At 46.5% G+C, this 22964-nt stretch overlaps 1 protein-coding gene across 1 annotated transcript in view; it reads left to right on the forward strand.

Moving 5' to 3' along the window:
• The window catches only part of LOC135817027 (carbonic anhydrase 1-like), a 37803-nt gene extending 19012 nt beyond the window's left edge, over positions 1–18791 (forward strand). The window contains exons 4-6 of the mRNA XM_065330128.1: positions 16116–16214; positions 16942–17008; positions 18586–18791. Of these exons, the coding sequence (XP_065186200.1) occupies positions 16116–16214; positions 16942–17008; positions 18586–18791 (372 nt within the window). The remainder of the gene's footprint in view (positions 1–16115; positions 16215–16941; positions 17009–18585) is intronic.
• The last annotated feature ends 4173 nt before the right edge of the window (positions 18792–22964 follow it).

The following is a 22964-nucleotide window of genomic DNA, read 5'->3' on the forward strand; positions in this document are numbered from 1 at the left end:
GATCGCCAACCTTGCCAACCTCTCGTAGTCACTTGTTCTTGTCGAATCGTTATTTTCATAGCCTACTCGACATTCGCCCTACAAATTACCATACATCACAACGCAACTACCTGTACATGACACACCATACCATACGGACACAACCACACCCCAACTGTACTGGGGGCCTATCTCTTCGAATTGCATTATATGAGTTTCTTTTTCCTTTTTTCTTTACCCGTTACTGTCTAAAAAGCAGTCGAAACGATTTTTATCCACCATTTGATGGTGAGCATTTCCCTTACTTCTTCTTCTTCTTCTTCTTCTTCTTCTTCTTCTTCTTCTTCTTCTTCTTCTTCTTCTTCTTCTTCTTCTTCTTCTTCTTCTTCTTCTTCTTCTTCTTCTTCTTCTTCTTCTTCTTCTTCTTCTTCTTCTTCTTCTTCTTCTTCTTCTTCTTCTTCTTCTTCTTCTTCTTCTTCTTCTTCTTCTTCTTCTTCTTCTTCTTCTTCTTCTTCTTCTTCTTCTTCTTCTTCTTCTTCTTCTTCTTCTTCTTCTTCTTCTTCTTCTTCTTCTTCTTCTTCTTCTTCTTCTTCTTCTTCTTCTTCTTCTTCTTCTTCTTCTTCTTCTTCTTCTTCTTCTTCTATCACAACACTATGGAAACAGCAGCAAACTATTAAATGGCACATTATCAAGCACAGCAAAGACCACAACATCGCTCAACTGTATTGCCATCACAGAAAACAAGAACAAACGTTCACCCGTAGGTTCTCGCCAGTTGTGGAATTGGAATGTGCCGAAACGGCCGTATGGGACACGCCTGCTGCCGTATGGGACACGCCTGCTTCACGTCCGCCCAGAGCCGGACTGGGCTTCGTGACACCAAAAGCACGCGTGGTAAAACCAAGGAAACAAATCCTCAATACAATCAGAGAAGGCGACTGCCAGGAGCAGCTCCGGCACCTAAAGGGCCTACAAATGCAAGCGGCCTGGACCAAATGGGCAGACACAATGTTCGAGGACATGACATGGCGGAAACTCTTATACGAGGGCTATGGAAGGACGATATCGTTCCAAATGAACGCGATACTTAATACTCTGCCTTCGCCTGACAATCTGAGACGATGGGGCAACTCTGTTGTGGACCAGAATTGCCCTCTTTGTCAGCGGACATCAACACTGAGGCACATTCTCACCGCCTGCCCTTCCTCACTCCATCAAGGAAGGTACACGTGGCGCCATGACAACGTCCTGAAACAGATCAGTAAATTCATGACAGAAGTAGTATCAGCAAAGCAAAAGTCGTCAAATACCGAGCAAACTCCCACTAATGGTACATACATTACCTTCTGTAAACCGGGTCAAAACATCCCCCATGGCCAGTTACCTCAGCGGAAAGGTCTGAGCGATGGTTTTTTGTCAGGATCACATGATTGGCAGCTTCTTTCAGATCTGGACGAGAGGCTAGTATTCCCACACTTTATTGCACCTACCACGTGTCGTCCAGACATAGTTCTCTTCTCGAAGAAATTGAGAAGGGTTCTTTGGCTAGAACTCACGGTGTGTAGCGAAGACCGCATCATCCAGTCCAGGGAGAAGAAGCTGTCACGGTATCGCCACCTCAAACAGGAGTGTATGAAGAATGGCTGGGAAGTCGAGGCCCTCACAGCAGAGGTGGGAGCTAGAGGAGCCATTTCCAGCAGCCTGGACGGTTTGGCACGGGCATTGGGCGGTTGTAAGGAAAAACAGCGCCAATTAAGAAGGAACTGCAGAAACGCAGCACTAAATTCCAGCTACGTTATCTGGCTGAGGCGACGTGAGAAGGCTTGGCGCGACTGGCCACTGTTTTAAAAGTCCCTGAGAGGCAGTTTGTTGGCACTTGGTTGGCGGACAGCCACCCAGCGAGGATAGTTGGGTACCCTTCAAATCTTGGTTTTAACTCGCCACACCGGCTTCTAAAGGGCCGGGGGTGGGTGTTCGCCAACCAAGTCGAGCTTTCGTTCGCTTTTTTTTTTTTCGTTTTTCTAGTCTACTTGCTTGTGCTGCGCCGCGCTGGAGCGAGTCTATCAGTAGATGCTTTCGCCGCTTAGAGCTACTATTGCACAAAGCCACAACACTGCGCGCTGCCATTCGCTGTATGCTTTCGCTGCACCAAGCTGCTGTTAAGCTGCACGACGCCACAACACAAATTCACTACAACAGTCTCGTCCACAACTTCACTACAACAGTCTCGTCCATATTGCACTACGCTGAGCACTGGCCTGCTCCCGCTCTGAAGAGCTTTTTAGCCTTCACCGCTTTTGCTCAACCCCAGGCATTGGCCCACAGTGGCATCCGCTTCCTTTTTCTTTTTCTTTTCTCCTTTTACTTTCTCCGTCACTGCCTAAAAAACAGTCGAGACGGTTTTTTACCCACCAGTTTTTATTGGTGCGAATTACTTTCCTTCTTCTTCTTCTTCTTCTTCTTCTTCTTCTTCTTCTTCTTCTTCTTCTTCTTCTTCTTCTTCTTCTTCTTCTTCTTCTTCTTCTTCTTCTTCTTCTTCTTCTTCTTCTTCTTCTTCTTCTTCTTCTTCTTCTTCTTCTTCTTCTTCTTCTTCTTCTTCTTCTTCTTCTTCTTCTTCTTCTTCTTCTTCTTCTTCTTCTTCTTCTTCTTCTTCTTCTTCTTCTTCTTCTTCTTCTTCTTCTTCTTCTTCTTCTTCTTCTTCTTCTTCTTCTTCTTCTTCTTCTTCTTCTTCTTCTTCTTCTTCTTCTTCTTCTTCTTCTTCTTCTTCTTCTTCTTCTTCTTGACAATATGAAAGAGGAGGAACAACGCAAAGATCTCGTTGACCTTACTAGATACCTCTTGAAACTGGTGCATGAAACCCACCTTGTCGGTCACCAGAAACTCTGGCTCTATCAACATCTGATCATCCCGAAAATATCATGGCACCTAGAGATACTTGACCTGTGTTACAGTTTTGCCAAAATGCTTCATCACATCAGCCTCTCCTTTATTAAAAAGTGGGCAGGCCTACCCAAGGCTGCAAACACCGCCATCCTCTTCACCGGAAATCGAGAAAGGCCAGGTTTCCGGCTCATGTGTATCACAACACTATGGAAGCAGCAGCAAACTATTAAATGGCACATTATCAAGCACAGCAAAGACCACAACATCGCTCAACTGTATTGCCATCACAGAAAACAAGAACAAACGTTCACCCGTAGGTTCTCGCCGGTTGTGGAATTGGAATGTGCCGAAACGGCCGTATGGGACACGCCTGCTTCACGTCCGCCCAGAGCCGGACTGGGCTTCGTGACACCAAAAGCACGCGTGGTAAAACCAAGGAAACAAATCCTCAATACAATCAGAGAAGGCGACTGCCAGGAGCAGCTCCGGCACCTAAAGGGCCTACAAATGCAAGGGGCCTGGACCAAATGGGCAGACACAATGTTCGAGGACATGACATGGCGGAAACTCTTATACGAGGGCTATGGAAGGACGATATCGTTCCAAATGAACGCGATACTTAATACTCTGCCTTCGCCTGACAATCTGAGACGATGGGGCAACTCTGTTGTGGACCAGAATTGCCCTCTTTGTCAGCGGACATCAACACTGAGGCACATTCTCACCGCCTGCCCTTCCTCACTCCATCAAGGAAGGTACACGTGGCGCCATGACAACGTCCTGAAACAGATCAGTAAATTCATGACAGAAGTAGTATCAGCAAAGCAAAAGTCGTCAAATACCGAGCAAACTCCCACTAATGGTACATACATTACCTTCTGTAAACCGGGTCAAAACATCCCCCATGGCGAGTTACCTCAGCGGAAAGGTCTGAGCGATGGTTTTTTTGTCAGGATCACATGATTGGCAGCTTCTTTCAGATCTGGACGAGAGGCTAGTATTCCCACACTTTATTGCACCTACCACGTGTCGTCCAGACATAGTTCTCTTCTCGAAGAAATTGAGAAGGGTTCTTTGGCTGGAACTCACGGTGTGTAGCGAAGACCGCATCATCCAGTCCAGGGAGAAGAAGCTGTCACGGTATCGCCACCTCAAACAGGAGTGTATGAAGACTGGCTGGGAAGTCGAGGCCCTCACAGCGGAGGTGGGAGCTAGAGGAGCCATTTCCAGCAGCCTGGACGGTTTGGCACGGGCATTGGGCGGTTGTAAGGAAAAACAGCGCCAATTAAGAAGGAACTGCAGAAACGCAGCACTAAATTCCAGCTACGTTATCTGGCTGAGGCGACGTGAGAAGGCTTGGCGCGACTGGCCACTGTTTTAAAAGTCCCCCAGAGGCAGTTTGTTGGCACTTGGTTGGCGGACAGCCACCCAGCGAGGATAGTTGGGTACCCTTCAAATCTTGGTTTTAACTCGCCACACCGGCTTCTAAAGGGCCGGGGGTGGGTGTTCGCCAACCAAGTCGAGCTTTCGTTCCCTTTTTTTTCGTTTTTCTAGTATACTTGCTTGTGCTGCGCCGCGCTGGAGCGAGTCTATCAGTAGATGCTTTCGCCGCTTAGAGCTACTATTGCACAAAGCCACAACACTGCGCGCTGCCATTCGCTGTATGCTTTCGCTGCACCAAGCTGCTGTTAAGCTGCTCGACGCCACAACACAAATTCACTACAACAGTCTCGTCCACAACTTCACTACAACAGTCTCGTCCATATTGCACTACGCTGAGCACTGGCCTGCTCCCGCTCTGAAGAGCTTTTTAGCCTTCACCGCTTTTGCTCAACCCCAGGCATTGGCCCACAGTGGCATCCGCTTCCTTTTTCTTTTTCTTTTCTCCTTTTACTTTCTCCGTCACTGCCTAAAAAACAGTCGAGACGGTTTTTTACCCACCAGTTTTTAATGGTGCGAATTACTTTCCTTCTTCTTCTTCTTCTTCTTCTTCTTCTTCTTCTTCTTCTTCTTCTTCTTCTTCTTCTTCTTCTTCTTCTTCTTCTTCTTCTTCTTCTTCTTCTTCTTCTTCTTCTTCTTCTTCTTCTTCTTCTTCTTCTTCTTCTTCTTCTTCTTCTTCTTCTTCTTCTTCTTCTTCTTCTTCTTCTTCTTCTTCTTCTTCTTCTTCTTCTTCTTCTTCTTCTTCTTCTTCTTCTTCTTCTTCTTCTTCTTCTTCTTCTTCGCCATGTTGTCAAAAATTCTGACTCGCCATGTTGTCAAAAATTCTGACTCGCCACATGCTGACGAATGGGTATTTTGACGGCATGATCCAGAAAGGTTTCTTGCCGGGTATGTCCGGTTGTATTGAACACGCCACTCTTTGTCACGAGGCCATGAAAGACGCCAAACGCCACAAGCGTTCGATTGCCATGGTATGGATCGATTTAAAGAACGCCTTTGGCTCAGTAAAACACAATCTGATCCAGAGGGCACTGCAACGCTACCACATCCCGCTGAAAATCAGGAACCTTGTTTACTCTTACTATGAGCGTCTGACAGCATTCATTAAAAGACCACTCACTCAGACCTTCCCGTACAGCATCGGCGTATTTCAAGGTTGCCCACTTTCCCCTATTCTCTTCAACATCTGTTTCCAAATTCTACTTGATTCTCTTCAGACCAAACCGATCCAAGCCCTTTCGTACAGTTTCCGTGACACAACTGTCACTGCTTCGAACACTGGATTCGCCGACGATTTAGCAGTCTTCAGCAATCGAACTCATGGTGCGCAGAAGAAGTTAGATCTGGTTGATAGTTTCCTTGCCTGGTCAAAAATGCAGGCGGCCCCTCACAAATGCAGGTCGTACGCAGCCAAATTGACCAACAACAAATACACCTGCTTTGACCCCGCACTCAGAATATCGGAAACTCCAATACCAGCTCTAAACGGCCAGCAGTCGAAACGGTTTTTATCCACCATTTGATGGTGAGCATTTCCCCCCTTCTTCTTCTTCTTCTTCTTCTTCTTCTTCTTCTGCCGCATTGCATGAAAAACATATTCAAATCTAACATGGCACGTCACCTTAAATCCTGTAAGGTTTACCTAAGTAAGGAATTGACATTCCGCTCACCCCTAGCAATAGGAGTGGTAACACGGATGTTGCCAACCCAGTCAGCCCGCCTCCTGAGCACAGCGCTGACGGCAACATTGTCACAGCCGAGACGATGGAGCATAGCTCCCAGCAAGTTTTACATGCAAATGATGATAAACTGGATCAGGATCTGCCCAATAACAAACTGTACCTGCCAAGGTCTAGCCTTGCCTGGGCAAAAGCAGACCAACAACTTGAGCAACACATTAAGCGCCATTTTCCTCTGTCAAAAATCAAGAATGCTGACCCTGATGAATCCCTAGGTCAACTAACGTCTTTCCTAAGATTTTTCTTCACTGACTACACCGCCTTGGCTGCAGTTCCAAAGCGCCAGTCGACCAAACCACGCCAATCCAGATGCCTAACGGAGCTCTACATGGAGCGCCGCGCCCTACGAAAACAATACCGAGCAAGGGACCAATTAGACGAGCATGTGGTTGAGATCCTCAGAAAGGATTATAACCGGGTGCAGAAGGACATCAAAAAACTGCGGAAAATCATCAAAACACACGAGCAGGATCGCGAAGCACAAAAGCAACGCTCTGCCTTCCTCCGAGACCCCCATAAGTTCGCCAAACGGCTATCTCGGAAAGGAACGCCCGTCAATCCTGAATTCTCAGAACAGACTTGTTTTGATTACTTCTCCAAGTTGTATGAAGACCCGGAACGTGGGCAAACTTTCTCCCTGCCGGATTTTTCTCCAGCCACGAGCAAACCGTCCACTCCGTTAACTGACGGGAGTCCAACATGGACCCTGTTTCAAAATACCCTAAGAAAATGCAGGAACAAGTCAGCTCCTGGTTCAAACGGTATTCCGTACATAATCTGGAAACGATGCAAATGCCTGCACAATATCCTTTTCAGCATCTTCGAAACAGTGTGGAAGACTGGTGTCATCCCGCGATCTTGGCAGTGCGCCTCCGTTACACTAATTGCTAAAAGTGACAGTGTGTCAGATCCAGCAAAGTTCCGACCAATCGCTCTCTCCAACTGCGATGGTAAGATCTTCTTTGCCATGCTGTCCAAGATACTAACTCGCCATATGTTGGTGAATGAGTATTTTGATGGCATGACACAGAAAGGTTTCCTGCCGGGAATGTCAGGCTGTGTGGAGCATTCTACTCTGTGTAGCGAAGCCATGAAAGACTCGAAGAGGAACAAGCGCTCCATAGCCATTGTGTGGATAGACCTAAAGAACGCGTTCGGATCAGTAAAGCACAATTTAATTCAAGCGGCATTGCATCGGTACCATATCCCACTGAAAATCAGAAGACTTGTATTTTCTTACTACGAACATCTCACTGCTTCCGTACGAAAGCCCCAGACCCGGACGTTCCGGTACAGTATCGGTGTGTTTCAGGGATGCCCACTGTCTCCAGTACTGTTCAATATTACCTTCCAAGTCCTCCTCGATGCCCTCCAGGCAAAACCCCTACAGGCACTTTCATACAATTTCAAGCAGACGGATATCACTGCTTCTAACACTGGTTTCGCAGATGATTTAGCCGTTTTTAGTAACAGAACCCATGGCGCACAAAAGAAACTAGATGTTGTGGACAAGTTTTTGTCCTGGTCTCAAATGAAAGCTGCCCCGCATAAATGCAGGACCTACGCGGCGAAACTAATCAACAACAAGTACACCTGTTTCGACCCCGGCCTTACAATGGTCGGCAATTCAAATTTCTGGGGAGAAATTTGACGGACAATATGAAAGAGGAGGAACAACGCAAAGATCTCGTTGACCTTACTAGATACCTCTTAAAACTGGTGCATGAAACCCACCTTGTCGGTCACCAGAAACTCTGGCTCTATCAACATCTGATCATCCCGAAAATATCATGGCACCTAGAGATACTTGACCTGTGTTACAGTTTTGCAAAAATGCTTCATCACATCAGCCTCTCCTTTATTAAAAAGTGGACAGGCCTACCCAAGGCTGCAAACACCGCCATCCTCTTCACCGGAAATCGAGAAAGGCCAGGTCTCCGGCTCATGTGTATCACAACACTATGGAAGCAGCAGCAAACTATTAAATGGCACATTATCAAGCACAGCAAAGACCACAACATCGCTCAACTGTATTGCCATCACAGAAAACAAGAACAAACGTTCACCCGTAGGTTCTCGCCGGTTGTGGAATTGGAATGTGCCGAAACGGCCGTATGGGACACGCCTGCTTCGCGACCGCCCAGAGCCGGACTGGGCTTTGTGACACCAAAAGCACGCGTGGTAAAACCAAGGAAACAAATCCTCAATACAGTCAGAGAAGGCGACTGCCAGGAGCAGCTCCGGCACCTAAAGGGCCTACAAATGCAAGGGGCCTGGACCAAATGGGCAGACACAATGTTCGAGGACATGACATGGCGGAAACTCTTATACGAGGGCTATGGAAGGACGATATCGTTCCAAATGAACGCGATACTTAATACTCTGCCTTCGCCTGACAATCTGAGACGATGGGGCAACTCTGTTGTGGACCAGAATTGCCCTCTTTGTCAGCGGACATCAACACTGAGGCACATTCTCACCGCCTGCCCTTCCTCACTCCATCAAGGAAGGTACACGTGGCGCCATGACAACGTCCTGAAACAGATCAGTAAATTCATGACAGAAATAGTATCAGCAAAGCAAAAGTCGTCAAATACCGAGCAAACTCCCACTAATGGTACATACATTACCTTCTGCAAACCGGGTCAAAACATCCCCCATGGCCAGTTACCTCAGCGGAAAGGTCTGAGCGATGGTTTTTTGTCAGGATCACGTGATTGGCAGCTTCTTTCAGATCTGGACGAGAGGCTGGTATTCCCACACTTTATTGCACCTACCACGTGTCGTCCAGACATAGTTCTCTTCTCGAAGAAATTGAGAAGGGTTCTTTGGCTGGAACTCACGGTGTGTAGCGAAGACCGCATCATCCAGTCCAGGGAGAAGAAGCTGTCACGGTATCGCCACCTCAAACAGGAGTGTGTGAAGAATGGCTGGGAAGTCGAGGCCCTCACAGCAGAGGTGGGAGCTAAAGGAGCCATTTCCAGCAGCCTGGACGGTTTGGCACGGGCATTGGGCTGTTGTAAGGAAAAACAGCGCCAAATAAGAAGGAACTGCAGAAACGCAGCACTAAATTCCAGCTACGTTATCTGGCTGAGGCGACGTGAGAAGGCTTGGCGCGACTGGCCACTGTTTTAAAAGTCCCCGAGAGGCCGTTTGTTGGCACTTGGTTGGCGGACAGCCACCCAGCGAGGATAGTTGGGTACCCTTCAAATCTTGGTTTTAACTCGCCACACCGGCTTCTAAAGGGCCGGGGGTGGGTGTTCGCCAACCAAGTCGAGCTTTCGTTAGTTTTTTTTCGTTTTTCTAGTTTACTTGCTTGTCCTGCGCCGCGCTGGAGCGAGTCTATCAGTAGATGCTTTCGCCGCATAGAGCTACTATTGCACAAAGCCACAACACTGCGCGCTGCCATTCGCTGTATGCTTTCGCTGCACCAAGCTGCTGTTTAGCTGCAAGACGCCACAACACAACTTCACTACAACAGTCTCGTCCACAACTTCACTACAAGTGTCTCGTCCATATTGCACTACGCTGAGCACTGGCCTGCTCCCGCTCTGAAGAGGTTTTTAGCCTTCACCGTTTTTGCTCAACCTCAGGCATTGGCCCACAGTGGCATCCGCTTCCTTTTTTCTTTTTCTTTTCTCCTTTTACTTTCTCCGTCACTGCCTAAAAAACAGTCGAGACGGTTTTTTACCCACCAGTTTTATTGGTGCGAATTACTTTCCTTCTTCTTCTTCTTGAGACGATGGGGCAACTCTGTTGTGGACCAGAATTGCCCTCTTTGTCAGCGGACATCAACACTGAGGCACATTCTCACCGCCTGCCCTTCCTCACTCCATCAAGGAAGGTACACGTGGCGCCATGACAACGTCCTGAAACAGATCAGTAAATTCATGACAGAAGTAGTATCAGCAAAGCAAAAGTCGTCAAATACCGAGCAAACTCCCACTAATGGTACATACATTACCTTCTGTAAACCGGGTCAAAACATCCCCCATGGCCAGTTACCTCAGCGGAAAGGTCTGAGCGATGGTTTTTTGTCAGGATCACATGATTGGCAGCTTCTTTCAGATCTGGACGAGAGGCTAGTATTCCCACACTTTATTGCACCTACCACGTGTCGTCCAGACATAGTTCTCTTCTCGAAGAAATTGAGAAGGGTTCTTTGGCTAGAACTCACGGTGTGTAGCGAAGACCGCATCATCCAGTCCAGGGAGAAGAAGCTGTCACGGTATCGCCACCTCAAACAGGAGTGTATGAAGAATGGCTGGGAAGTCGAGGCCCTCACAGCAGAGGTGGGAGCTAGAGGAGCCATTTCCAGCAGCCTGGACGGTTTGGCACGGGCATTGGGCGGTTGTAAGGAAAAACAGCGCCAATTAAGAAGGAACTGCAGAAACGCAGCACTAAATTCCAGCTACGTTATCTGGCTGAGGCGACGTGAGAAGGCTTGGCGCGACTGGCCACTGTTTTAAAAGTCCCTGAGAGGCAGTTTGTTGGCACTTGGTTGGCGGACAGCCACCCAGCGAGGATAGTTGGGTACCCTTCAAATCTTGGTTTTAACTCGCCACACCGGCTTCTAAAGGGCCGGGGGTGGGTGTTCGCCAACCAAGTCGAGCTTTCGTTCGCTTTTTTTTTTTTCGTTTTTCTAGTCTACTTGCTTGTGCTGCGCCGCGCTGGAGCGAGTCTATCAGTAGATGCTTTCGCCGCTTAGAGCTACTATTGCACAAAGCCACAACACTGCGCGCTGCCATTCGCTGTATGCTTTCGCTGCACCAAGCTGCTGTTTAGCTGCAAGACGCCACAACACAACTTCACTACAACAGTCTCGTCCACAACTTCACTACAAGTGTCTCGTCCATATTGCACTACGCTGAGCACTGGCCTGCTCCCGCTCTGAAGAGGTTTTTAGCCTTCACCGTTTTTGCTCAACCTCAGGCATTGGCCCACAGTGGCATCCGCTTCCTTTTTTCTTTTTCTTTTCTCCTTTTACTTTCTCCGTCACTGCCTAAAAAACAGTCGAGACGGTTTTTTACCCACCAGTTTTATTGGTGCGAATTACTTTCCTTCTTCTTCTTCTTGAGACGATGGGGCAACTCTGTTGTGGACCAGAATTGCCCTCTTTGTCAGCGGACATCAACACTGAGGCACATTCTCACCGCCTGCCCTTCCTCACTCCATCAAGGAAGGTACACGTGGCGCCATGACAACGTCCTGAAACAGATCAGTAAATTCATGACAGAAGTAGTATCAGCAAAGCAAAAGTCGTCAAATACCGAGCAAACTCCCACTAATGGTACATACATTACCTTCTGTAAACCGGGTCAAAACATCCCCCATGGCGAGTTACCTCAGCGGAAAGGTCTGAGCGATGGTTTTTTGTCAGGATCACATGATTGGCAGCCTGCTTCTTTCAGATCTGGACGAGAGGCTAGTATTCCCACACTTTATTGCACCTACCACGTGTCGTCCAGACATAGTTCTCTTCTCGAAGAAATTGAGAAGGGTTCTTTGGCTGGAACTCACGGTGTATAGCGAAGACCTTATCATCCAGTCCAGGGAGAAGAAGCTGTCACGGTATCGCCACCTCAAACAGGAGTGTATGAAGAATGGCTGGGAAGTCGAGGCCCTCACAGCGGAGGTGGGAGCTAGAGGAGCCATTTCCAGCAGCCTGGACGGTTTGGCACGGGCATTGGGCTGTTGTAAGGAAAAACAGCGCCAATTAAGAAGGAACTGCAGAAACGCAGCACTAAATTCCAGCTACGTTATCTGGCTGAGGCGACGTGAGAAGGCTTGGCGCGACTGGCCACTGTTTTAAAAGTCCCCGAGAGGCAGTTTGTTGGCACTTGGTTGGCGGACAGCCACCCAGCGAGGATAGTTGGGTACCCTTCAAATCTTGGTTTTAACTCGCCACACCGGCTTCTAAAGGGCCGGGGGTGGGTGTTCGACAACCAAGTCGAGCTTTTGTTCGTTGTTTTTTTCGTTTTTCTAGTCTACTTGCTTGTGCTGCGCCGCGCTGGAGCGAGTCTGTCAGTAGATGCTTTCGCCGCTTAGAGCTACTATTGCACAAAGCCACAACACTGCGCGCTGCCATTCGCTGTATGCTTTCGCTGCACCAAGCTGCTGTTAAGCTGCACGACGCCACAACACAAATTCACTACAACATTCTCGTCCACAACTTCACTACAACAGTCTCGTCCATATTGCACTACGCTGAGCACTGGCCTGCTCCCGCTCTGAAGGGCTTTTTTAGCCTTCACCGTTTTTGCTCAACCCCAGGCATTGGCCCACAGTGGCATCCGCTTCCTTTTTTCTTTTTCTTTTCTCCTTTTACTTTCTCCGTCACTGCCTAAAAAACAGTCGAGACGGTTTTTTACCCACCAGTTTTTATTGGTGCGAATTACTTTCCTTCTTCTTCTTCTTCTTTTTCTTTCCTTCCTTCTTCTTTTTTTTTGTTGTAAGGAAAAACAGCGCCAAATAAGAAGGAACTGCAGAAACGCAGCACTAAATTCCAGCTACGTTATCTGGCTGAGGCGACGTGAGAAGGCTTGGCGCGACTGGCCACTGTTTTAACCCTTTATGGGTCTCACATAAGCGAAAGGGTCGTATGTGACCCTTACAGTAAAGTCGCATTTTCTGTGAGTTTTGTTGCTAGGAGACAACTAAAATGGTGCTCCACGCATAGCTGAGGTCCAAGGCTTTCCAACGGTGTAAAAAACAACCATACTTACCATACAAATTTTTGCAGTATCGATCGACTGAAGTCTGGTGAAATTGGAAAAGACGACCATCCGCCATGCGCGCATTTCGCGAATGGGAGTGCATCTCTTGAGGCCGTGTCAGAAAAGCTTTCTGAGGACACTGACGGCACCAGTCTAGGCTGGGTGTCCCTGGAGGATTTCCAGTGTAATGTCGTGAGAAAGAGAGCTCCGTTGAGTCCTCCTAGCTCAAATAAATCGTCCCCGAATGAAGAAATCAAATTTACCAACCAGCGAGGAAGCACAGCAACAGCAACGTTTACAAGGACTTGTCAGGTGTGATCAGCTGATCCGCCTGGCCGTGAGAATCACGGCATGCGTGACATCGCGCCTGAGTACTCATTTGAGCGAGAGTGAATCTGACGCGAGCGGAGCTGAAGTGAACGAACCAAAATTGTGATATTGTGGAACTGTTGCTGCTGGTGCATCGCCGATGGCGAGGTATTGGAGTTCAAGGACGGAATTAGGAGCATATATTCTTCACCAAGACGTAGCGCTTACCTGATTGTTTATCATAGGACTTCAGCTCCATCACGAACTTGGTATGCACTTCGCGCTGTGATTTTTGTGTTTTTTGTTCGCAATTGTATTTTCTCTCAACTTGAAGGGCTACCACGGGTCATACCCTTGCCTGGACATAGTCATATTTGTGTTTTCTGGGCTCGTCCAGGCATACAGATTTTGAAAATATATAGTTTACCCATACCTACAACTCACAGAACTTGAGTTATGGCTGGTTGTTTGTACGCGTGTTTGCTTGACCACCCCTCACATACATTGAGTAAGACCCACAAAGGGTTAAAGGTCCCCGAGAGGCCGTTTGTTGGCACTTGGTTGGCGGACAGCCACCCAGCGAGGATAGTTGGGTACCCTTCAAATCTTGGTTTTAACTCGCCACACCGGCTTCTAAAGGGCCGGGGGTGGGTGTTCGCCAACCAAGTCGAGCTTTCGTTAGTTTTTTTGTTTTTTTTCGTTTTTCTAGTTTACTTGCTTGTCCTGCGCCGCGCTGGAGCGAGTCTATCAGTAGATGCTTTCGCCGCATAGAGCTACTATTGCACAAAGCCACAACACTGCGCGCTGCCATTCGCTGTATGCTTTCGCTGCACCAAGCTGCTGTTTAGCTGCAAGACGCCACAACACAACTTCACTACAACAGTCTCGTCCACAACTTCACTACAAGAGTCTCGTCCATATTGCACTACGCTGAGCACTGGCCTGCTCCCGCTCTGAAGAGGTTTTTAGCCTTCACCGTTTTTGCTCAACCTCAGGCATTGGCCCACAGTGGCATCCGCTTCCTTTTTTCTTTTTCTTTTCTCCTTTTACTTTCTCCGTCACTGCCTAAAAAACAGTCGAGACGGTTTTTTACCCACCAGTTTTATTGGTGCGAATTACTTTCCTTTTTCTTTCCTTCCTTACTCTTCTTTTTCTTTCCTTCCTTTCTCTTCTTTTTCTTTCCTTCCTTTCTCTTCTTTTTCTTTCCTTCCTTTCTCTTCTTTTTCTTTCCTTCCTTTCTCTTCTTTTTCTTTCCTTCCTTTCTCTTCTTTTTCTTTCCTTCCTTTCTCTTCTTTTTCTTTCCTTCCTTTCTCTTCTTTTTCTTTCCTTCCTTTCTCTTCTTCTCCATTATTCTTTTTCTTTCCTTCCTTTCTCTTCTTCTTCTCCATTATTCTTTTTCTTTCCTTCCTTTCTCTTCTTCTTCTCCATTATTCTTTTTCTTTCCTTCCTTTCTCTTCTTCTTCTCCATTATTCTTTTTCTTTCCTTCCTTTCTCTTCTTCCTTTGCCGAGAGCCTTCTGTTCCCATTATTTTATTTTCATCTCTGTCCCCATTCCTGGGTTATTTGGACTTCATTCGCTTCCTTGTCATTGGACATGTTCAGTCCGTTCGGTTGGCGAATTTAAAGATAAAGTTGTATGCAGCACATTTACTGTACGTATGCAGGGCTGCAGGATGCACGGTGCAGTCCCTTATGCCAAGTGTCGGATTTCACTTGCCACAACTGTACATGTACATTGCATTGATGCCAACGCAGAGAAGCTCCTAACAATAGCGAGAGAGCTTGGAAGCTCAGGGCCCTACGCTATGCTTTTTTGCCTTGATGACCTAGACAAAAAAGCATAGGGATGTTATAAATTCTTTAAAAATTCCTGTTTATTTAAGACATAACCTGGGATTCGAACCCGCACTATCGCGCGCCCTGCATCCCCCATACACTTCGCATACATACTAATTCTTCCAAGTTGCTTCACGTTAAGCCCGATTCACAATACAACTTTCTGCGACGCGACATGCGATTTGCGACAGTTGCGACAAGAAACTGCCTGTCGCGAGTTGTCGCAAGCTGTCGCAATGCACCTGTCGCAGAAGTTGAAGAAAGTTCAACTTTTGCGACATGCGACACGCGACATACACAAATGGAGTACAGTTTCGACCCTGGGTGCACGTGCAGTGCACGTGCATAGTACCACTTGTGCATGAGGATGTCGACATGTCGCAAACATGAAGAATATTGTTGGTTGTTGGCAGCTCGTCGCATGTGTCGCAAGTTGCTTGTCGCGTCGCAGAAAGTTGTATTGTGAATCGGCCTTTATGATCTTGCATTTGAAAGCCCTATTTGAATATGCATTGTGGCCAGCCGTCTTTGATGGTATGGTACGGGATAGGTACGGGACAGGTACGATCGAGGGTAATACGACACCGTCTACCGCCTTGATTATTATTATTATTATGATGAAATGACCCAAAGGCAATGTGCCTATCGAGGGGTTCATTTGATTGAAAGAACAGTAGATGTAGATGTATGTACAAAGACAAGTAGGGATTGATGAGGAGAGAAATGGGGAAAATCAACTGCAAGGTGGCGGAATTCTGTTGATTGCATAAGCATAGTCAGCTGTAAATTTCCCGATGACGGCAAAAAAAGCATAGGGATGTTATAAATTTTTCAATTCTCCTATTATTTTTTTCAGGCATATCCTGGGATTCGAACCCGCACTATCGCTCTACATGCATTCCCCCGTACACTTCGCATTCATACCCATTCTTCCAAGTTGCTTCATGTTATGATCTTGCGTTTGAAAGCCCTATTTGAATATTGCGGCCAGTTGTGTTTGATGGTACGGTACGGTGCGGGACAGATACGGGATAGCGCCAGGCGTGACATAAACAAACAAACAAACAAACACACACACAAATACCAAATTAAAGCTGTGTGGACCCTGGCTAGCGCCAGACGTTACTGAAGTAACGTCTTCTGCATAGCTACGGGAATAAAATAATGGACATTTCATAATAACAATGTACTTTTTGTAATTCTTTCTCTACAGCTCCACGTCGTATTTTTCAATTCCAGATACTCGTCTTTAAAAAGAGCTTTGGCCAGTGGAGACGGTGACGCAGAGGCTGTCATTAGCATTCTGTTCAATGTAAGTGTATTTTCAGGTCATGAACGACTAGTTCAAGTTATACATTGTACTGTTGAGGTGACGAACTAAAAAATCGAGAAAAAAAGAAGAAAAAGAATGAAATGTTTGCACCGAAAATGCATCTGTTCACAGGCAGAATGTTTCACAGGTTAAACATCACGAATCATTTGCATTACACTGTAGTCCACTGTACATGGAAACATTTGTATCGGTCTCTAAGCCTTATCTCGGGGCTTTAAACGGCTTAAGAACATGAAGTTGTATGCAAATGGCTCCTGCCACTGCCTAGTGACATCCCTAACTCTATCATCTTATGGGAATGTTTTCGTTTTTGCTTATAATTATGAAGTTGGTTGTCCCAATGAGGAAAACACGCTTTTTGCCGAACTTGACACTTGTGGAAGTTGAAGGTGAAATGTGCGACGTGCTCCTCCTGGGCTCTGCGTGGCAGTTGTGAGTCACTCAAGTTTCGAGTTCGGAAAGAAGCGCGTGTTCCTCATTGGAATAACCAACTTTATAACTAATACCGCCGAAAGCGCAACTTCTAAGTTCGTAGTGCCTATAATAATGACTGTTATGAATAATATTATTTGAGTTACCCGCATATGATGTGTAGTTGATGATTCATCACATCCAGAGAGGTGCCCTGTTTTTTTTGTGCTTCCTTGCGTCATAAGACATTTCTTGTCATCTGAATATCTGTGTTTCATCTGACTGTGGAGAGTAGGTTGCATCAAACGCTTCCAGTGCACACCCAGGCCTGGAGACGATTTTACGCCATTTCTCCACCTCGGGTGAGTCCTGTGAATAGAGAAGTGGCATGCCGTGAGGTCGAATGCAGTGAGTAGTAGGTATTTTACTACTCCCTTAAGGAAGTTTTCCTTTTTTTGCATTTGTGGTACGAAATTTTTCTTGGCTTTTGGCTTTTCGATTGGTTGATTCTTGAGCTTTCTCTACTCATTTCCCCCGCTATTTTCCCTCAGGACCAAAGTCAGAAATTGATAAAAATGGTTATCCGGCCTGCCGACGGAATGACTGTGCGCAGGTGTAAATCACTCTCAGCTTCGAGCTCGTACCGTGGGGTACACGCGACCTACCCAAATCGTCGGCACGGCACTCACGGTACCATAGTAGAAATTGGCCCTGAGGCTGTGTTTACATGAGAAATTTCAACCCGGGTCGAGTTCAGCCCGGGTTGAAAGTCTGTACGATAGACAAAATAGGTGAGCTTTTACACGAAGACAGTTGACCCGGGTCAAATACTGATATGCCGCCAAACGTCTACCTCTAGAGTCCTGTATGGTCCCGTGAATCCGTCCGCGCGAAATTTGCATGTGCAGTGCTGTTCAAACCTGGCGCGAGATACGCACAGAAGTACGTTTGTACGATTTTCTTGACCCGGGTTGATTTCAACCCGGGGCGACATTTCAACCCGGGTCAAGCGCAATGCGTCATGTAAACGCGCTATTCATTTTGTGTACATGGCGGGTTGAAATCTGACCCGGGTCGAACTCAATCCGGGTTGAAACACCTCATGTAAACACAGCCTGAGGGCCGATTTCCACTACGGTACCGTGAGTGCTGTGCCGTGAGTACCCATAGTGATTTGCTCGAGTGAGGGGCAGTTTTGGCGCGAGTTCCTACCGTGGCTCCTGCCGTACCGCGCCGTGGACATTCCGGTGCCGAGGGGCTCTGGGGGGTGGAAATGGCATGCCGTGGTATTCCGCGAGGTCGAATGCAGTGAGTAGTAGGTATTTTACTACTCCCTGAAAGGAAGTTTTTTCTTGGCTTTTCGATTGGTTGATTCTTGAGCTTTCTCCAGTCACGTCCCCCGCTATTTTCCCTCAGGACCAAAGTTAGAAATTGATAAAAATGGTGATCCGGCCTGCCGACGGAATGACTATGCGCAGGTGTAAATCACTCTCAGCTTCAAGCTCGTACCGTGGGATACACGTGACCTACCCACATCGTCGGCACGGCACTCACGGTACCGTAGTGGAAATCGGCCCAAAGTAAAGTACAGCAACTCTACGCAAATGGGTGGGCAAAGCCCGTAAATTCGAGAGTCTGCGCTCCGCTTGCGGAAAGGTGTCTACGGAGAGTACATACATGTTGCTCCACCAGCAGAGGTGCTCCGTATGTGGATAGGGGTATGCATTAATAACTCTCTCCCAAGGGGGTACACTGTCACATTTGGAGTTGTCAACGACAGTTACATGGTTCGAGAACTTTGTATGGCATGACACGGATCCGTATGCAGTGCATGTAATAGTTTTTGCAGATCGACATCTAACTTAGCTGGATCAGGGAATAACACTGCCCAGTGTTTGCCTTCTCGTATACCGACTTTGCACTTGTACCGACTTTGCAGCTGTTTCAGAGTTCGGTGATATACACTCCATCGACTTCGCCACACTGCTGAGGCCTTCGGACCTCACATCATTCTACACATACGAGGGATCACAGGCTACGCCAAGGTGTAATGAGCAGGTTATATGGATGGTCATGAGCCAAGTACAGTATGTCCTACCAGCATCGGTACGTCTTCCAATGTATGGCTCGCTGAATGCAGTGTGATAAATCGTAGATGCTGAAGAATTGATTCCGTAGATGCTGAATATTTTTTATTCATAAAAAAGTTGAGGGAATGTAGAACGGAAAGGTTTGAAGAAAACTTGATTGTCACCACCAGGACTCGAGGGACTGTTGCTTGAGGCCAGCGATACTCACCACTGAGCTATAGTGTAGCTGCAATCGCAGCAGAGACCGTTCAGCATTTCCTTCAGGCTTCGAATATTTGCTGAATACTTTTGTGATTTTATTCAGTATGTCCTACCAGCAGCGGGTTTGTCTGACTACAGTGCATTGTGAAAGATTTCATACCCCGCTGGAATATTTGTCCACGTTTCATACAGTGATATATGTATAGAGTGAAGAATGGTTTACAGTGCCTGCATTCTTACTTCCTCCGTTAACAAAAACTTCTGATGGATTTTGATGGATATGAAATCGCTTAGAACAGGTCAAGAACAGTTTGTATCAACTGGAAATCACTGGGCGAAGGTGATTCAGCCTATGTACAGCGTCTTTACAAGAGAAACTTTTGGCGGAATGAGCAGAGAGTTCAGTTTGCGTCGCTTCCGCTCGACTCATTTTTGACCTGCGTCGCTGTCGTCATCTGCTGCACGGGAGTCGTCATCTGCTGCACGCGAGTCGTCATCTCTCTCTCGAGTCGTTGTTCAGCTCGTTTCAGCCTTGCCTCGGCTTCTTTGATCACACTCCGCTGACCTTGATGTCGCCGTCGTTCAAGTAAGTTGGCTTTAAAGCTGCGTGATCCGCCGCGATGGCAATTACTAGTTTCCACCAGAGAGTCGTGAAAAATATTTTACGACTCCCTGGTTTCATCTTCGTTCTCCAGGGCTCTGCGAAACGAGGAGTAAAGGCACAGCCAAACTGATTCCATTTTCTCTAATGGATACCCCTGCCAGCACTGAACGGCAGCGGCTAGCAAGTCCAGTCGACTTTCTTAAGCCATGAGACTCGCATGGGACTGCAGACTTCTGAAAGAATGCATGGTCATCAGCATTCGAATCTGGGCTTTGCGCAGGTTGAACAAGAACTTGACTTTAGAATTATTTTCATTGAGCCGTGCGATCGGAGCAGCTCCTTGTTCATTCGCTCATTGTGTGGGTTCGCTGCTCCGTTTTATCGCTCTCTATCGCTCTCCAACTTACTTAGTGCTAAAGTGGTAGAGAGGCCAAGCAGCGCAATATCCCTTCGGAGAAGTGGTGTTTTAGTTTCGCTCGCCATGACTCTCATCACCTATGCTTCCACAGCGCAACCATCGATTCCGCTCGGCTTGTTGTGAAAGGTCGCTTTCCTTGCAGCGTACCTCTTTCATGGCATGCCAGTGAAGGCCAAGAAAGTGATTGCGACTCATTTCACGGCAGGTTGTGCCCAAACCAGCCCCTCAAAAATCCATCACGAAGTTTTTGTTAACGGAGAAAGTATATAGCTTGAGTTTTCCGTGTGAAGCATGTCATTTCCAGGCCACTTTTAAAAATCTGTTTGTTTCCGTTTCCAGGATAACAATATCACTACCAAAGGTCTCCCTCAAAATATAGAGGACATTTAGTTGTCAGATGGAGAGCCAAGGTTTAATTTATACAAAAGAGAAAGACCAAGGAACTACAAGTTACGCTATACTGTCCACTAACACCACCAGTTACTAAACAATCAGCTCATGCGATAACATTGCACGACACTGACCGACGGTACTGACGTTCTACAACTAACTGGCTAACAGCTCTAGCACATCTTGGATGCGCACTCCAACAGCCTACTGTCCTTCACAGCTGAGACTTTCAGCTCATGCTTATCTTGGTTGCGCTCACCTTCCCCTCCTTATGTTATTTCTATAGCTTAGAACCTTCCAAGTTGGAAGGCTGTTGGAGTGCGCATCCAAGATGTGCTAGAGCTGTTAGCCAGTTAGTTGTAGAACGTCAGTACCGTCGGTCAGTGTAATGCAATGTTATAGCTGGAGCTGATTGTTTAGTAACTGGTGGTGTTAGTGGACAGTATAGCGTAACTTGTAGTTCCTTGGTCTTTCTCTTTTGTATACATTTAGTTCTGTCTGCGGTGTTCGTTTCAGCTCAATTCTCTATCAAGCAACCTAAATCCTGTGTCTGGGTTACCAGATGCTGCCATCTTTGGTGGTAATGCTCGTCCGCTGCAATCACTCAATGATCGAACGATCTACCAAAACTTTCCGGTACGTTTCTGAATGTTTTGTACCCTTTGTGCATGTAATCGTGTGCTAAGCTTCACCTTTCATACAAAATGAATCATTCAACATCAATTCAAAAACCAAACGAATACAGTCAGCTTCGCGTATAACGACACTCGACGGGGTATCAGAAAGGTTTCCTTATACCCCAAGTCTCATTATGTATTACATTTAGATGGGGCTTTGCTCTGGGCATGGAAATACTGTCGTTATTCGCGAATTGTCGTTATATCCGCAGTCGTTATTAGCCTTTGTTGACTGTACTACTGTAGATAGAGGGTATTCAGTAGTTTGAAGGACAAGTGCGAGCGGGAAAAATTCGAAGAAACAATTCACTTTCACCACCAGGACTCAAACCAAGAACGCTTGCTTATCGCCCTATGAATCTAAAATGTAACTATTCATGCCTCAAACATATTTCCAACTTCCATGAAAACCATTATGCCGTTATTATTGGTCGTGATGACCAATAACAACGGCATAAAAGGCACACATTTTCACATTCTATATACATGTATCGGATTTTTGGCCTGCAAATTAAGAGATACTATCTACGAAGCACACAGACAAGAAATCAGATTCTTCCCTGGCTGCAAATCATCTGGCACTAGGCTGGCAGTTAAATACTAAGCCATCCAGAGAGGCCAAAACTTGTAGGAATACACAACTGCATCACATCAACCTTTCTCGTATGTGTTTTTAGATGACCCCTGGTCCCCCCACAGTCGCCACGTCCACAGCCGCTCCACAAGTAAGCTTTTGTGTAGTCGTCAACCAAGCGGCGACCATTTCATTCTGAATTCGAAACTCAAGCCTGATGTGAATCCACACAGGCGGGTGGTATGCAGCCCTCACAACCCACACACTTCGTGTACGAACTAGCACCCGGGGAGCTCTGACATTATTATAGTATTCTTTAGCGTATGTACAGTATAAAATGCACCTATCACATCAAAGTCCCCATTTCAGTTTCCGTATTTGGCTCCTGTTCTCATGATTTCATCCAAGAAGGAAGTCAGAAGGGACGAAGGCTGCAATAAGCCCATTGCGCATTGCCAAATATGGAAGGTATGAGTAATGCATGTGAGTACACTGGGATCAGGAATGCACTGTTCAGTGCTCAACACCCCAGACGACTATGCCCAGGTGGTTGTCTGGGGTGTCTATGGCACAAATTACGTCATTGCGCAATGGGCTTATCTCTTAATTTGCTAAATCCTATATACAGGATTTTGGTCATATTTTTCAGCTCAAAATGGGTGTGGCATGAGAATAGCAAAAAGTATGTGACCAATTCTTCCTTGCTAGGTCTTAGTAGATATCGAGAGTTGAATAAGATAATTTTTTCAAACACTAACATCTCAGGCTCATCTCCTTGCCCAATATTACTAAGGCCTGTGCCCTATTTCAAGATTCCTATATATAGGATTTGAGTTTTTATTGGACCTTGTTTTATCCTCAAAACTGGTAGTTTCATGACGGCATGCGCGATATGTCGTCAAGAAACCACCCCGTGCCACACCTGCAATGTTCTTCTGCACATTCACTGCTTCAGTACTTTCCATGACAGCAGCTGAACAATTATGCTCAAATTTCCAATTATTGCTGAAAATGGGTATTCATCAGAAATATTATCGCCCTATGAATCTAAAATGTAAACATTCATGCCTCAAACATATTTCCAACTTCCATGAAAACCATTATGCCGTTATTATTGGTCGTGATGACCAATAACAACGGCATAAAAGGCACACATTTTCACATTCTATATACATGTATCGGATTTTTGGCCTGCAAATTAAGAGATACTATCTACGAAGCACACAGACAAGAAATCAGATTCTTCCCTGGCTGCAAATCATCTGGCACTAGGCTGGCAGTTAAATACTAAGCCATCCAGAGAGGCCAAAACTTGTAGGAATACACAACTGCATCACATCAACCTTTCTCGTATGTGGTTTTAG

This window comes from Sycon ciliatum, chromosome 5 (assembly GCF_964019385.1).
Source record: "Sycon ciliatum chromosome 5, ocSycCili1.1, whole genome shotgun sequence".
In the NCBI taxonomy this organism is placed as follows: Eukaryota; Metazoa; Porifera; class Calcarea; order Leucosolenida; family Sycettidae; genus Sycon; species Sycon ciliatum.